The sequence below is a fragment of the Rhinolophus sinicus genome, chromosome 11 (assembly GCF_057876585.1).
Source record: "Rhinolophus sinicus isolate RSI-liver-muscle chromosome 11, RSI-T2T, whole genome shotgun sequence".
NCBI lineage: Eukaryota > Metazoa > Chordata > Mammalia > Chiroptera > Rhinolophidae > Rhinolophus > Rhinolophus sinicus.
The window spans coordinates 14,136,161-14,153,325 of record NC_142511.1 but is presented as its reverse complement, the minus strand read 5'-3'; the positions used below and the strand labels follow the sequence as shown (position 1 = coordinate 14,153,325).

The window sequence follows — 17,165 nt, the reverse complement described above, 5'->3', positions numbered from 1 at the left end:
CACAAAAGGCAGTGACTAACGCATGCTCCTTTCAGATGTGGTCAAAAGCCACTTGCTAATTAAATATGGAACCAAGATTTCCAGAGAGGACCACTTACTGCTCTAGTTAAGTTAGAGAATAAATCTAAATACCCCTCTAAAGTTCACTCTGCCCAAAAGCTTTAAAATGATCTGCTGTAGCAAGCCATTAGCGAGTAATACAGCAATAAAAGCTGTGGTAAGCTAGGCCAGCAGGAAACCCGTATGTCTGTTTTAGTTTAACTATGAAATAATATCACATATTCAAATTATCCTTCTTTATTTAAAATGCTGTATAAATGCAGATGAATATCATAAGCCTCGACTAAAACCTGGAAACAATATGCCAAAACCATAGCGGTTATCTCTGAGTGAAAGAAATGTGTATATATTCCAGATTTTCCTTTATTTATCTTTCCCCAAAATTTTTAGATGAGTACATGCTATTTTAAATTATAAAAAAAGAAAGATTTTTTTTTATCATTCTGTCATATTTTTTAAATCTTTTATGAAAATTGCTGGTAAATCAAGTGGAAAGAGTACATGGCAATATTAGGAAGCTCTGACTGGAGTCTGCCTGGGTTTGACAGACAAAATCCAGGATGCTTTGTTAAATCTGCACTTCAGATAAACGTCAAATAATATTTTAGTACAACTACGTCTCGTGAAATATAGGGGACATACTTATATGAAATTCAAATTTAACTGGGCATCCTGTGTTTTTATTTGCTATATCTGGCAATCACAGGCTGCCTAAGTTGTTATGTGGCCTTAGAGGAGCGAATTTACTCAGTGTTTGTTTCCCTCTCTGGAAAACGAGATGATTGAATTCAGTAACCTTACAGACCACCTCTAGTATTAAGGTTCTATGATTCTAACAAGATGGTATAGGCCAACAAAGACCTGGAAGTGATTATTTGTGTGCATGTGTTCACCCTCTATCAAAATTCATCTGAAGATCACAAGACGCTTTGTGTAATTTTCTTTTTTGTTCTTTTTAAACAAACTTCTTTAATGAGACTAGGGATTTTATGAGATTTTTGGAGAATGTAAGATCCACGTGATGGGCCTGTAGGAGATGTTGGGTGCATAGTTAGATCCCCCTTAAGAACTAAGACACTCATTTCTCCAGTTGCTTTGCTTGTTGGCTACTGACAGCTTATAGCCAAAGGAGCTAACATACTCAGGGTTAGGTCCTGAGTGGCGCCCACTTCCAGTGACCACGTAATAAGGGAACCAGAGTCTCTTGCTTCAACTCAGGGTTATCCCAGCTCCCTGGGGGGTCAGCTGAGGCTCCTGTTGTGACTATGTCACAATCTATCGTCTGCTACCTCCCTCACACCCTTACAGGTACTTCTCCCTAGAAAACTCTCCCATAACCCTATTGCATGCAAAATCTGCCTCAGAGTCTACTTCCCCTTCAAATATAAATTCAAATATGTAAAATGTCAACTTTCTAAGACCATACAGGGATAGACGAGATTTGAAATACGACATACAATATCCCCATTGCATACATATCTGGAGAAAATAAATGTGCACACTGAAATATTTATGAATGCATAAATAAATTTGGTGATGATGGGGGAGATGATGAAGGAGAATTCCAGCAGTTTACAAAAGAAGCCAAGATAACAAATGACTAGAAATAGCCTGGTCCTGAGAGTAAGAAGGGCAGTCATTCCTTAGTGAAAAAAAAATAAATGACTGAGGTGGGATTAGTGGACCAGAGACAGAACTTCAACCCTGAGAGAAAAGAATGACAAGCCTAGGCCTTGTCACATTAGGTGAAGGTCACTAGACTGACAGTCAGGAAGCCAGGAAACTACTTCTCACTACCTACCCATTATAAATGGGTCACTTGCCTGTTCTGGGCTTCAGGCTCATGATGAGATGGTGTCATATTATTTTCAAATCTTATCTTGTTCTAAAATAACGTCCTATAATTTTAAGATCGCCTGTCATTGACATGCTCTTGACAAGTTTTCTCTATTCAGTATTTTACTTAAACTGAGAATTTTAGTACTCTCTGTGTGTGTGTGTGTGTGTGTGTGTGTGTGTGTGTGTGTGTGTGTTGGGGAAAAGGGATTGTGTTAATAAAGAAATTCAGTAAAGAAAATTAATATACTTTTGTAATCATACTAAACTATATAAACTACCAAATATCATTTGAAAAGAAGTTTCCCATTTTCCACAGTTTTATTCATTAGTTTCTATGTGTATACTCGCATATGCGATTAGAGACGTAGGATGTTTTTATACATATTTTGCATTTGAAACGAACAATAACCAAGGTTTCCAATGAACCAAAAATGCTTCAACACGTCACGTAGAAGAAAATGCTGACAAAAAATTAAGGTAACATAATTGGCAGAACTTTTAGCTTTTCTTCAAACTGCTCTTGGGTGAACTTTGACTATAAAATAATGTCCACAATTATACAAATATGTCTTGTTTCCTAACCCTCCTGTCTGAAATATAAGAGCTAACCATCCTGTGAATTTGCCCTTGATTCCCGTGTGTGGTAAGTAGTTAAAGAGGGGTGGCTGAACTGGGACCTCAGCCTAGCCAAAGATTGAGTAGGGGGGCTGGGGTGTGAGGCTCGAAAGTTAAGCCAAAGGTAGCCCAGAAAGAAATGTCCCCTCTTTCAATCCAAAGGGGCGGTTCGTTGCTTGCTTGATCCTTCTGCTGTTACCATCAGTGTCGTTACTACAAATACTTCTGCCTCCTTCTTTCATAATTGACTGAGTGGGACAAGATTCCGGAGAATTGGAGTAGGCACAGTACAATTTTCTAGTGATACCACTGGTTGACTGACACAGGTTTGTCCTGGAGGGGCATGTGCAGAACACACAGAGAAGTTGCTGACACCAGCCAGCCAGATTCTTAACGGTCAGTTCACAAGTTCTTCCTGGCGCTTCCCAGTTATTTATATATGATGTCTGAATCAACTCACTCAAACCTCTGTTCCTGTTGTCCTTTCCTTAATTAATATTGCTGGGAAACCAACTCAAATACTCAAATGTTTGTTTTCTCAGAAGCTGAGGAATGTTGACACAATTCCAATGCTTTTCATAATTACTGGAGATGAAAAAAAATAAATATTTTAGGATGCATGTCAACTCGCTAAATTGTTCCAGAGGAAAAACTTTATTTTTTTAAGAATAAGAGACTACAAATAATTTACTGCAAGAAGAACAAGCTTGCATGCCTCCGTTTTAAAGTTCAGCTTGAACGTATTGATAATGAACAAAAATCCTAGGCTTCTAAACAGTCCTCAATTATCAAGCTTCTTTTGTCTTCAGTTGTCTCAAGAAAATGAGCTAAAGGCACGTGTAGACATTGTTATAAACTCAGCAGCCACATTTAGGACAGAATAAGACGACTACTAAAGACACAGCAACACAAGTCTGTGAGGCAGGTAGAAAATAATTCAGTCAAAACAGTTTCCAGTAAATTCTAAATATATGCTGAGTAAGTGACTTAAACTTGGATCATTGATTACATAGGGTATTTTTTTGCTTGTTTCCTGAGAATTCTTGGAGATTCGTGGAAAAACGATTTTTTTCACTAGAAGATGTTCTACCTTATAAAAGAAGGCGAGTCCTGCCTCCCATTTATTCATAGGAAACATATTATCTACATGTAAAATAATGAGCATGTCTGCTGTCCTTCTTAATACCAATATTGTAGCCACTGAGGTCCTGTGTTCCTTGAACATGGTCACTTTCATTGTTGTCTTCAGTTGAGATGTCAGAATTCATTCAGAAAAGCTCTCTGCTCATTATGAATACGGGAGAGGGAAAAGGAAAGTTTAACCTTGCTCTTATCAGGATGGATCCCCTCCTGTTCTTCATTTTACTTTCTCAAAGGAAAATGCGATATGGTCATTTCAAAAAGTGTTAAGACCCAATAATAACAACAACAATAATAATCACCATCATAACAACAACAAGAGCAATCTAATAACAATAGCTAATGTCTATTAAGTGTTTCTATGTGCCAAGCTCTCTTCTGCGTGCTTCCCATATACAATCTCATTGAATCCTCACAGGTTCTCCAGGAGATACCGTTACGACTATTATCTGCATTTTATAGTCAGGGAATCTGAGGCACTGAGTCCCTAAGTTTCTGGCCCAAGGTGACACAGCTCATATGTGGCCAGGTCAGGATAAGTAAATTTTCCATTTCCATAGCTGCATTAATACTCTGGTAACTGCAAAGCAATGAGTGATAATTACCTGACACATCAAAAAATGTCTGCGCACGTCCAGTGCCTGCACTGCTGATAGCAACACATTCATAGAAGCCTTCGTCAGACAGACTGACCTTTTCAATATCCCAGTTCACATGAGCAGATTCTCTGGGGTAAGAAAATAGGAACACATTTAGTCACTACATAAACAAGACCCTGACCCTGTTGAAAGCAGTGATTCTGCTATTTGTTTTGAAGCAGTCATCAAAAAGAACAATGTAAAATAAAAAAAAATAGATTAAGCTGCAGAGTTCTTTATAGCTTAAAATTGCACAAACTTTATATGTTAATAAGAAAGTTAAGCTTCTCTGCTCTGAGCAAAGAGATAGCAAAGACAATAAGTTATAGAGATTATAAATTTCATTAGGGAAGTATTTTCTGGCTATGTCAAAATATAAAATAAAGAGCTGTTAGAGAAACACTCCTTAAATCCTCTTTCCTTCCTCAGTCACTTCCAGTTTTGGGTCGTGTTCAGGGGGGTTCTTAGATGAAGCAATTCAACCAGCTTCAAGGTAGAAAATGGGTTTTTTTAGTCCAAAAAATAAATTGTCTTTAACTTTTCTTATAGAAAAGCTTCACATAAGTCTACATGCCATATCTGGTACAATCTACGCATACAATGAGAAATTTTTAAAAATTATGTTTTACAGTCAAACTTGTCATTTAGGTTAAAAAAAAATCCCTTTACTATATTGTATATTCATCCATTTAATAAAAATATACTTTATTCTCTAATAGTGTTCAAATTATTTCTCGTTTTGTGGAAATATCTTAGTAATAGATACTGAATCCTTATTTAAAAGATTCCAATAATCTATACAACAGGCATTATATTGTTTTAAAATATGATTGAAATCTCATAAATACTTCCATAATTTTTTCTTACAATCACCTACAGCTACTTATAACCTTTTAAACATTCAAGATATAGATGAGCTGAAAAGCCCATTACAGAGTCAAGACATCTTCTACCGAAGTCAGAAAGTTGTATCAGATACAATATCTTGCAGTAATAATTCCAGGTCCCTTGACATCCAAACAAAACACACCCATCATCAAACAAACCGCAAAGGACTAACTGAGCGCTTAGTGTGTATTTAGCACTAACCTAAGGTTTGTAAGAGAAAGTTAAAGCACAGTTCCTGCCACCAGAAAAGTCAGAAACTAAACAAGATCACTGTTCTGTGTATTTTAGTAACTGAGAAGAGTCCCTCCAGTTGATGCTGTTTCCTTTCAATTGCACATGCATTAGGTGCCAGTGGTCTCTGCGGACACATGCAGAAGAAAATGGAACATGACTCGACTCTGTTCTGTACTGATCACCTAAGCTGTACCTTCAATGCTTAACAGCAGTACGCTAAGCCCAAGTTTATAGACGTCATTTTATAGAAGGACTGGTGAGTCCCAGGAAGGTAGGATTCCGAAATACATACCATGTTTCCCTGAAAATAAGACCTAGACGGACAATCAGCTCTAATGTATCTTTTGGAGCAAAAAATTAATATGACCTGGTATTATATTATATTATATTATATTGTATTATATTATATTATATTATAATATACCCGGTCTTATAGTAAAATAAGACCGGGTCTTATATTAATTTTTGCTCCAAAAGACACATTAGAGCTGACTGTCTGGCTAGGTCTTATTTTTGGGGAAACACAGTATGTCTTTTGCATCCTCTGCAGTGCCTACTTCAGAAACGAACATATATTAGGATTCGTCAAGACAACACGTGGACATTTAGATTAGAAAGCGACAATTCTTCTAGTCCCAAGTCCCTCGTTTTAAAAAAGAGAAAGTTGAGATCCAGGAAGAAAGATGAGTAATTTGTTCAAAGGCACATAACCCGTGTACAGATTGCTTGAAGATATTCTTCACAGTTTTCCTAGTTCCTCTCTTATTTATGAAATGTTGCGTGAAAAGAATTCTCTTTCATGTAGCTTTCTCAGTTGCATTATGATAATATGGCTGCAAAACACTTTGAAGAGATGGCCTTTGGAATAGGGGAAAGAGTACTCCAATAAAAATGTATTCTGCTGCTAATGCAAATGAATTTTCTTACATCCCCCTAGTGACCAGAATGATTCACATAACAGAGGTTCAGTCATATGTCTCAAGTTCTTGGGAAATCCAGGGCAGAGATGTGCGAGTGAATCAAGATTAGAGAATCCATCATCATCCTTGCTTAATTCTGCCCTTAGCCTCTCACATCCCAAAGCTTTAGTATGTGTCAGTAAGGCATGTTACATCTCCGGTCACAGAGCAGAAAAAATGAGAGAAAGAATTCTTGTGGCTTACCTCCCAGAAACTGCATGGAATTAATGAGTTAATGTTTATAAAGAGTCTCATGACTGTGAGAAATGCTACTATTTAAACACAAAGCAGAACTGTTTGATTTCATCAGTCAGTTATGTAGCTTCATCATTTGATATCCTGGTCAGTTATGTTTAATTTATGGTTCTTAAATATGCAGCTAAGTAAATTGTCAAGATACACAATGTGAGAGAAAAAGTAGCAGGAAATAATACAGTTCAATCTTTAAATAATGGAAAAATTTCTAAAGTAATAATGAACATTTCAGCCATAGTTTTGATGTTAGATGATTCCCCATAAAGAGACTGTATAAACTAAGACTGTCAAATATTTACTATCTTATGGAAGTTATTTATGTTAATATTGAATTAACAGCATAAAAGTTTTATAAATAATTCCTAGAGCTTTTCCCAAAATGCAGTTTGTTTCACAGTAAGTTTTAAAAAACAAACAAACAAACAAACAAACAAACAAAAAAACATTTTCCAGAAATCATACTCTAGTTGTCAGGGTCTACTTAATTTTTAGGATTCGATTATTTAGATTTGTCTTAAAAAGTTCCCCATCTTCACAAGGTGCCATCTAGCACACTCCTGTTATATGCAGCAGTCACACTGGCCTCTGCTCACCTGTCGTCCCCCCGCCCCAGCACACACCACTTTCCGCTGACCTCCTACTTTTCTTCTCCTGGCTCGCTGGGCGCCAGCCACACTGGCTTCCTGATTATCTTTCCTCCCTACATTCCCTGCTCACTCCAGCCTTCGTGCATTTGCTGTTGCTGGTGTATGCACACTCTTCCCTGGATATCCGCATGACCATCTCTCTCATCATGTTCAGGTCTTTGCACAAATGCCTTTATCCTGAATTTTAAAATTGCAACAAGCACAGAACCACGTGCACCCCACCTGCCCACGCAACTCATCCCAATTAACCTGCTTGACATTTTGCTATAACACAGATCGACTTCGCTTATCATAACACTTTAAATCAGATCCCAAGAGGCGTGTATCTGGAAGTCAATAAAGCTTAAGTTTCAGTGCCTCTTATTGGCAGACTCTTCCAAGGTTCGGTACCCAACTTTGTATTCATAATTTTGTATTCTTTGTCTTAACAAGGGACCCTCAGCGTGTATAAAATTCAGATTCTGTAAAACCTAAATCAACTCGTGAATGCATTCTAACACTTATTATATCAACGTATCATATTTATCATCTGTTTTCTGTACAATATAAAGTCCAGAAGGGCACAGACGTGGGTCTGTTTTGTTCACGGCTATATTCCAAGGTTTTGGAGCCAATCCATGAGAATTTCCAATGAAAAAGTACACTGCAATAAGCATCTTTTACAAATAAGTATCATTTGTACTGAGGTGTTTAGTGCTACAGATTATTACCAATAGGAACATTTACACACTTTAAATACTGGTCTACTCCGAGTGTAATTCCATTTCTGACAAAGCTCAAAGTAAAGGGCAAAAGACTCTCAACAGAGCAGGGAATTCGGCCCGGCTGCAGGTAGTATCCTGGGGTCTTCCTAGGCATTGTAACTTTGGGAGCACCTAGGGAAAAAAGCACATGGGCAAGAAGGTCACAATGACATTCAGTACTTCCTGTTAAGAAATTCAGAAGCTTCAGACTTCAATTAATCCAGAAATCCTCTGTGTTTCAGTTCATCTAAATCACTAAAAATCACTTTCATGATATTTCTTTGTTCACGGCTTATTCATTTCATGATCTCCAGCAACCTCTTACTAAGGTATTCATTGACTAAAACCCCACTGATTTATAGATGTCACATTATTTTTTATACTGCCAAGATAGAAAAAAAAAAGCTACCAAATCAGTTACAATACATCACCCATTGTAGGACACATTTTGATTTCAAAAATGTAAATGTATGAAAAGAACACACATCTTAGAATTGAATTCATGGGGTGACTGCTTTCCTAAAAAGAATGGAAAAATTGAGTTTTAAGAATCCAGTAGATTTTAAAGTATTCAATTTAGGGGTTCAGACAACTAACTTTGTATACTGTATATGAGGAAACATTCAGGTTGGTTGTATTCTCACCATTCTACAACTATTAAACAGTAGCTAGAGAGTGGTTCCTAAATTCCCAAACCACAGCCTTGTGCATAAATGATAAATTGTTTTTCCTCCATCCAATAGTACAATATTAGAAACAATCCTTCTATATCTTTGTCTACAGTTCTAGATCCAATTCTAAAGTTTTGAGCAATGTTCAGTAATCAGTGTTAAGAAATAGCGCAAGTACAGACACATTGAAATGCTACCTGATGGTCCCAAATAATTTCTAATCTGTGCTTTCATCTCTATATAATAGCAAACATAAGTAATTAGTTTACTAATTAACTAACTAACCAACTTAGCAGATAAAGGCAGAATCACCACCAGTTGTTCACAATAAATTACTGTTTCAATGGTAGATGGTTTCTAACAATTGTGCAGAAACATTTAGTCCATTTGGCCAATTTAAATAGCTTGATCCAACAGTAAACTTTTTTAGACGCCAAGCTTTTTAGGGCGAGTAAGAGCGCTGAAATTTGCCAGTTCTTGTTCTTACATTGACTGAAGTAATTAAAAATTTCAGATGTACAACCAGTGAGACTTACATTAAACTTTGGATGTGTCATTTCATGCTAAGTGTAAATGCTCATCAATTCGGTGACCCAGTAACAATGTGGGGACATTATTTCTGACTTTAGAATCCATTCTTTACCTACAGGACAACATCACCCTATTAAGCTATCAATATTCCAGTGCCAAATAAAATGATGACTTACCTGGGACAATACTAGAGAAGGAAACACTTGATACTCTTTGGAAGAGATAATCGTCTTTATCGTAACCTGCTACTTTGAGGAAGAAAGCTTCATTTGGTGGTATAAAGTCAGAAATATTCCATATACCATAAGGTTTTCGATCTGGGTAATATTTAACAGGAATAGTCTTAAGAGAACTGCCTGAGATACTCAGAAGTTCAAGACGATCTACTCTAGCTGGGGTGGAAATTCCAGAAGTATTCAGAAGCACATAGGTAGGTATTCCTACAAGAGAAAGACTTTATTATTATTTACAAGTAACAACTGAGGTTTGCTATCAAATACGTTTTTACATTCAAACAACAGATAATAAGTACCACAAGTATGAGTACTTACAGGCTGCCCTACAAATTGTGGCCCAGTTGTGGAATCTTTTCTACATAAAAAAACAATTTATTCATGACCAGAGAAACTTAGGAAATCCTAAGAGACTACTTTTATAGTATTTTAACCATGTTTATGTAGAAAAACTAGAATTGTGAATATTGTGTTACATGATGTTTGAGTACATGAATATTTTTAAAGATTCACTAGCTGTATCATCCCAGCAACTGCAGGCACACAAAAAATGAACCAGATAAAGAAATTTAAAGAGTCACAGTAAGACTTGCGCATTTTTTATAACTATGAAACTATAAATAACCATTCATGAATAAAACCAAAGGAAGAACAAACTTTAAAAATCAGCAATAAGTTCACCTTTGATCATATAATGATACACGATGTCTTTAATTTTTAAGCCATATACACACATGCACAAAATCCACATTTTCATTTTGACAACAAGGCAATTTATAGATGTTGGTAAGAGAAAGTCTCAAGATATAGGTCAGCAGTTTTCAAAGTTTAGTTAAATATAGGAATCCATTGGAAGGCTCTTTAAAGTGCATGTTCCTGGGCCCTACCTCCTGTGGGTCTAATGCAGGAGATCTGAGGCAGGACTCAAGAATCTGAATTTTTGACCACCTCCCTGAGCAATTTCATTATCACTGGTCTTGGGACGACACTTTGAAACACAGTGACTAGGCCAAGAGTGCAATCATGTTTAAAGATGCTATGTTTCCCAATTTTATTGACTACTACAGAATTGGGAAATCACATTCTGAGAAACATTTTCACTTGGATATCCACCCTGCCAATTTCAGTAATAGGCACATACAAACCTTGCACTGGTCTGCTCACTGTTTTTTTGAAGTCCAGGGTGGGCTTTCGGGAAAAACCAGCTCGGAAATCAATAGTGCTGAGGCCGGTGATGCGAACAGAATGCCTTCCACTGCTAGAAATCTGAAAAATGTTGAATGACAAACCCCATCAGCAGGTGGTCCAGTATGCTGGTTACACAAAACACCAGTATGGGAAACCACAGAGGGTTTAATGAAGGTGGATGCCCGATAATTGAGGCTCTGATCTGAGTGTTCTGAACTTAACCATGACTCTATATCTTAAATGCATGTTTTATACTACATATCCCAGGGGACTGCTCTAAAATACAGTTTAGTAATACACTGCATACCCAATGACAAAAGACACAGGTGCTTAGTCACGAGTGAATGAACCTTAAGTACATCTGTAAAAGCTCCGTGAGGATATGGAACTTTGTTCTGTTCACTGCAGCTCACATGGTGAAGTTCAGGAAATGTGGAGGAAATGAATTAACAACTAAATCTTCTCCGCTAAACACCATCCAGGTTCCATTATGGAAGATATTTCCTTTCTCTTTGCCTCTGAGAGGATGCAACCAGGGCAAGCATGAGAGCGGACTGTTATCCAGGTTTCAGCTGACCAACATGCTCACATCAGCAGTGTCCCAGCCAAGGCAATCAGGGCTGAAGACACAAAGTAAAACGGTCCTCACCCTCTAAGAGCTCATGGTCAGGGAAGGAGACAGATGGAGAAACAGAAATCTTTCATATGATGCAGTGATAGAAATACATAAAAGGAGTACAGACTATCCTGTAATTCAATGAAAACGTCCTAAAGGGGATGATGGCGGCACTAAATGCTGAATGACAACGAAGTCCTAATGACGCAGACGTGCAGACATCATAAGTAATTTGGATTAGGGCCACAGGATAAAATGATAACACTAACATTTATTGATCACATTCTCTGTGCCCAGACTCTTTAAATAAATTAGCTTATTTAATCCTCATCATAATACCATCATTATCACCAGTGTGCAGAAAAGAAGTCACCAAGATTCTGCCTCAGAATGAAACAACAGCATGATAGCAGAATTAAGCAGAAGGAGAAGATGGGAGTGTGACAAAAGCATTCACATGATAATAGCAGGGCACCAAACACATCTCAAGTTCAACACATACGCGTATTTAGGTATCATAGCAATGGCAGAATGCAAGCTACACAACATTCCCTACACCACTGTGGCTTCTTTTATTATGAGGAGACATGTCCTGTTGCTACCAAATTTATCCCTCATTGAGCAGAACGTGCAGAAACTCAAAGGACTGTATGTGTAATGAAAGTGAGGAGAAAGAAAAAAACACGACTTGGTTAAAACAATTCCATTATATCCAGCTAGAAACGATGCCGCTAATTACTCCAGCTCACTTTTACAAGCATCACCAAGGACTGTATGTGTAAAGTGTAGGGCTCTCAATAGTGGCACTTATCCCATTATTTCTAAAGGAAAATGTGTGATGAATTTTACATAATAGACACAAAAAAGGAAACTGGATCATGACCCGATTTTAAACTGAGGATCTCCTACACAGTTATAAAAAAAACAAAACAAAACAAAAAACCCCCAAAACTTTGCTAAGTCTGACGTCAGCTGCTTGAGATAACGTAGAGCTGTACTAAGACACAAATGCCTCCTGATCTCATGTGAGGACAAAGCAAATGGTCCATATACTGATGAGCTGATGTGGATGTATCCGCTGACATCATCTATCAGTATTAGTTGCCCTGCTGCTCGGAAAGTCCCCTGTGATAAAACAGCTGTTGAGGCTCTGAGGGAAAATAGGATACAATTTGCCAAATGACTGATACTGTCTGTCAAGTGCTCATCGTCTGCCAAGTGTTCTGTGTACAAAAGCCAGCTGACAGAGTCCATTGTGGAAAAAAAAAAAGTGGTGCTTAATATCTAAGTGAGAAAATTAAAAATTACCCAAGTGTCTGAAAATATGATGTCCTCTGTTGCTAAATAATATACCAAAATAAAACTGAGTTGATGCATAAATTACCCTTTATAATCTCTATAAAATCATTGTAAAATAAATTAATTTAGATCCTTAAAATACCACATTAACAAATATGTGGAAACAAGAACATAGGCTGGCTATTCTCTGAGAAATGCTAAAAACATGAAGGGCAATAAGTTAAAATTACTTTAACTTCATGTTTCTATGTTATACTGTAAACAGTAGGCATGTCTGCATAGAACTTAAAAGGGTTGGTAAATAAAAGATATTTCCAAGTGAGTCAGTTTTTATGCACAACTGTATCCAACTCTGGATTAATCAGGGTAATGGGGCAAAGGAAGTCATACATATACCAAAATTATGGTTTAAAAACATAACAAGAAGAATAAATGAAGTAATTTAAAATGACCTCAGATATTCACACATGCATTTATCATTCTTTACTCATTCTCTTTAAAAATTGCAACAGTATTTGGACAATATTTTAGGAACACAAAGCATCACATTAAATGTCTGCATGAGAAAGTACCAGTAATTTATTATTTCGGTCTTTTTATTAAAAGTAAGCTATTATTTAATCTGTTTCTTAGCTGAGCTCCCCTTTTCAAATATTAACGTAATAGGAACAAGAAGGTTTTCAGTACAAGGATGATAAACCAGTAAATCAAAGAAGTTTTAACATATACAAAATGTATTTTGTACAACAAACTAAATCTCTTATGTAAATTATCGCCTTTAATTTTCACAAAAGCCCCTGTGAGATAGTACTATTATTATCCTCATTTCACAGATCAGAGAGGTTAAGTGACTTGCTCAATGTCACAGATATAGCAGGTGGCACAGCAGGGGTGACCACCCAATGAAACTGACCTCCATAGCCACCCATGCATTTCTCACGATTATTGCAACAGATTCAGTTATGCTGGCTTCACTAAGGTTGAAATATGCTGATGTACTCTACGTCATGGAAAAGTGATATGAAACTCCTGAGACAAGCAGAAACAAAATGGGGGGAAAGAAGGATTCGGGTCAAAGAGAGAGCAGAGGGACACAAGGTGCTTCAAGACACCCCCATATCCAGAGGAAAATCTACCACTAACCTCACAAAAAGATGGTTATTAGTGGGTTTCCTGTGAAATTTTTGAAGGGGCTGAGCTTCGCCTTCCCTCAAAGTATAAAAGGTTCAAATCCACACTCAAATGATCAGGAGACAAGGTCATGATAAGAAAGTAAGCTTTCAGGAACCTCCAGAAATGTTGGCAGAAGGCTTTGGATTTTCACATGTATGAAAATGGCGGGGTTGGAGGGGAACTAAATCATATGAAGGTCTTGAAGGGGCAGAGATAATTCAATTAATTCTGTAAATGAGTCAAGCAGAGAGGAAGTCCAGCTGCATATGTTTGCCCTCTCTCTTCCTTTCCAAATGATTTTAGACATCTTAGTATCATTTTTCTATATATGCAATAGAATTAGTAAGACCAAAGCTACTGGCTTAATGGTTTTCTATTTAGTCTTTATGTCATGTAGATTTAACCTGAGGGTTACATCAAAATTAGAATTTGGCTCCAAAATGTATCTCTCCACCATAGAATTTCTTGAAGTATTGCTCCTGCACAGAGCCAGCCCAACGTCGTGGCTTCTGTACTTTTAAGAAGAGGGAAATGTAGAAACAGCATAATGGCTCCAAGCGTAACAGGAAATTTTCTAGACACCAGACCCTGTACAGGGTTTGTGTGGTCTAGAAATTCTGAGAGTTGCATTTCAAATAGCATGTATTTATTCACACAATTTTTAAATAATGAGCTACGTTACTACTCTGAGTTAGAATGTCATGTTGGTTAAGTTGAAGATCCCTGACTTTGTATCTGAGTCAGGGATACAAAGGCTGCAGCAAAGTGAAAATGTGAGGCAAAGATGAGATTATACGAGATAGCTCCTGGCAACCTAAAATTGTAAATAGGTAACCTTTATTCACAAAGCAGTAAGAGAAAAGAAGGGGCAGCTTGGACCAGAGTCTAGGTTTCTGAACTGGAGTGAATCTATGAGGAATAATGGATGAACACAGGCTGAAGGGGAGAAAGCACCATGGAGAGCTCCAGGGAAATTGTTCCTCTGATATCTTCTCAGTCAGCTCTATTGCAGATGGGTCTACTTCTGAGTTTAAGCATGCAGGGCTATTAAATACCTCTCTAGATTGAAAATCCCTTCAAACGATAACTATGTCATCACCTGCAAAATATTACTCAATAGGCACTTAATACGTGCCTAATAGGACCAGCAAATGCCAGATTCACCAAGAATTGTTTGAATTTTTCTAGAAGCATTATGCTAAGCATGTTCACACAGTGCATAAAATCCTATTACATTGAAAGATGATTTTATAGCACCATAAAGAAACTGAGGCTCAAAGAAATAATTACTTGCCTAGATTTAGACAGCATGTTCAGTTGCAATTACTCCAAGTCAATACTCTTTCTATAGTGCCTAAGCCTATGCACAGCATTTTAGGATAGCACTATCTCTGGGTTGATTTGGACCCTATGACATGGAAGATGATAATAGCCTCCAACTATTCACTTGCCTTTCTACATTTCTAAACTTTCATTTAGGAGGGACCAGGTTAGTGGAGTGTTGCTCAAGTACTCTATGAAAAAAGAAAGCCCTAATTTTTAGCATTTTCTGAATTCTGTGGTATAAATACTACCACCATGATCGATTTCAAGTACCCAACACGATGTCACAGAACAGAGTTGGGAAGAGAAAGTATGCAATTGACTCTCCGTGAGCTATCATGAGCCAGCCTCAGTATGCCATGAGGCCATGATAAGAGTTCTGGCCAATGTGATATAAAGGGAGTGAAGTGTGTCTGTCGTTCAGAGATGTCTGTGGCATCCCAGAAGTGACACAAAGTCCTTTCTTTAAAAAAACTCAGCATACATTCTCTTTTCCCAACTAAAGTAACTGAAGAGGCTGCACATTCAACATTATGGTGGCACTTCCATTAGCCTGGGTTCCTGAGCGACTGTGTGAAGTAGAACGTCAACCCCCACAGGACCAGTAACATTGGTGAGGAATTAAGTGTCTTGTATTAAGCCAGTGAGAATTCTTCCTGGTACAAAATATGAAGCCTGTCCTGTTATAAATTGAATTAAAATGTGACGGATAGAGCTGGTTTTCATTTGTCTCTCCTAAAGAGTCGCAAAGTTTTATAGAATTATAAATAAGCCCAAATAAAAAAAATACTTCATGTGTAACTGCATTCATAGAAAGTACAGATACCAATTATGCATGTTCAAGAACAACTAACTGTATCATTCATGTGTCAGAAACTATTTAAGCACTTTATCCAACATCTAATTTAATCATAACAATATAAAGTAGGTATTAGGTACCATTTTTCTCAGATTTAGGGAGTTTAAATAATTTCTTCAAAGTCAAAAAGGTATTAAGTAGTGGATCTTCAATTAAAATAGATGCCAAGTTCTTCTCAAAGTACTGTATTTGTTCTTAAATGACATACCATTCTTTACAAATGAAAGAACACGATGGTTTCAATCAAATATTTATGAGAACTTACTTTGGGCTAGGCATTACGCCGGACAGAAAGACATAACAATGCCAGCTAGATTTAAATACTATCATTTTATTAGGCATTGTATGTTTAGAGAAATGTGATGTAAGGAGAGAAATGTACTCAAAGGATAGGATAAATTCTACTTACACATATGTACATACACACATACATTATACACACACACGTACAGACATCTTTTTAAAAAATAAAACGGAAACATTCTATTTGGTTGACACTCTGATACTGGCAAACCAAAATAACCGGGATATTTTCCAGGAAAAATCTATAAAGCATTCCATTGACCCAAAACACTGAATTAATACCACACCTAAGCCATTTAAATAACACACCTGGTATAGTTTTCAGGCTTATTCAAAAGAGTCACCAGGTGAGAATAATCAGAGGCTAGCACAATATCCTTCCTGGGTGGTCCTTTGTAGACTTGAAGTTTATTTAATTATGATTCCGAGACAAGTTTGTGCCACTTGAGTATGGTTTTTAAAATAGCCTTATCCTTAGAAAATGCATTAGTAGGCTCTGGCAACCAACATAACTATCTAAAACCAAAATATTTCTCCTAGTGTCAGAATCTCAATATAACCATGTGGTCGGGTACACTCCCTTCTCTACTTGGGAGATTATCTAAGGACAGTTTATCCAAATTTACTTAATGGAAAGCTACTTCAGAGGATGTGTTAAATTACATGATCACACTGATAATCCTAGACTAACAGAAACAGTTTGTACCTCCTAAACCCAATGGGTGCTGACAACTTTCTTGTCTTTGCAGGGAGTTCCCCGTAAAGAGCAGAAGACAAAATTTGGCCTGAGAGTTGCATGGTTATGTTCAAATACTCTCTATATAGCTATAGCTCCCTGAATAGAACATTTATATTGCTTCTGAGAAATAAGATCCAGGATTTGCAGCTTCTGTACAAATGGGAACTTAGGGACATAAAACAACCTTCTCTTCTGTTTGTAATAAAACCTTA

The 17,165-nt window shown here is 37.0% G+C and overlaps 1 protein-coding gene across 6 annotated transcripts in view; it reads right to left on the bottom strand.

Moving 5' to 3' along the window:
• Nucleotides 1–17,165, bottom strand: part of HMCN1 (hemicentin 1) — a 489,269-nt gene that overhangs the window by 224,914 nt on the left and 247,190 nt on the right. For all 6 annotated transcript variants that reach the window (XM_074322402.2, XM_088801634.1, XM_088801635.1 and 3 more), the window contains 4 exons: nt 10,599–10,719; nt 9,397–9,660; nt 8,006–8,150; nt 4,260–4,381 (listed from right to left, as the gene is read on the bottom strand). In XM_074322402.2, coding sequence (XP_074178503.2) covers nt 4,260–4,381; nt 8,006–8,150; nt 9,397–9,660; nt 10,599–10,719 — 652 coding nt within the window. The remainder of the gene's footprint in view (nt 1–4,259; nt 4,382–8,005; nt 8,151–9,396; nt 9,661–10,598; nt 10,720–17,165) is intronic.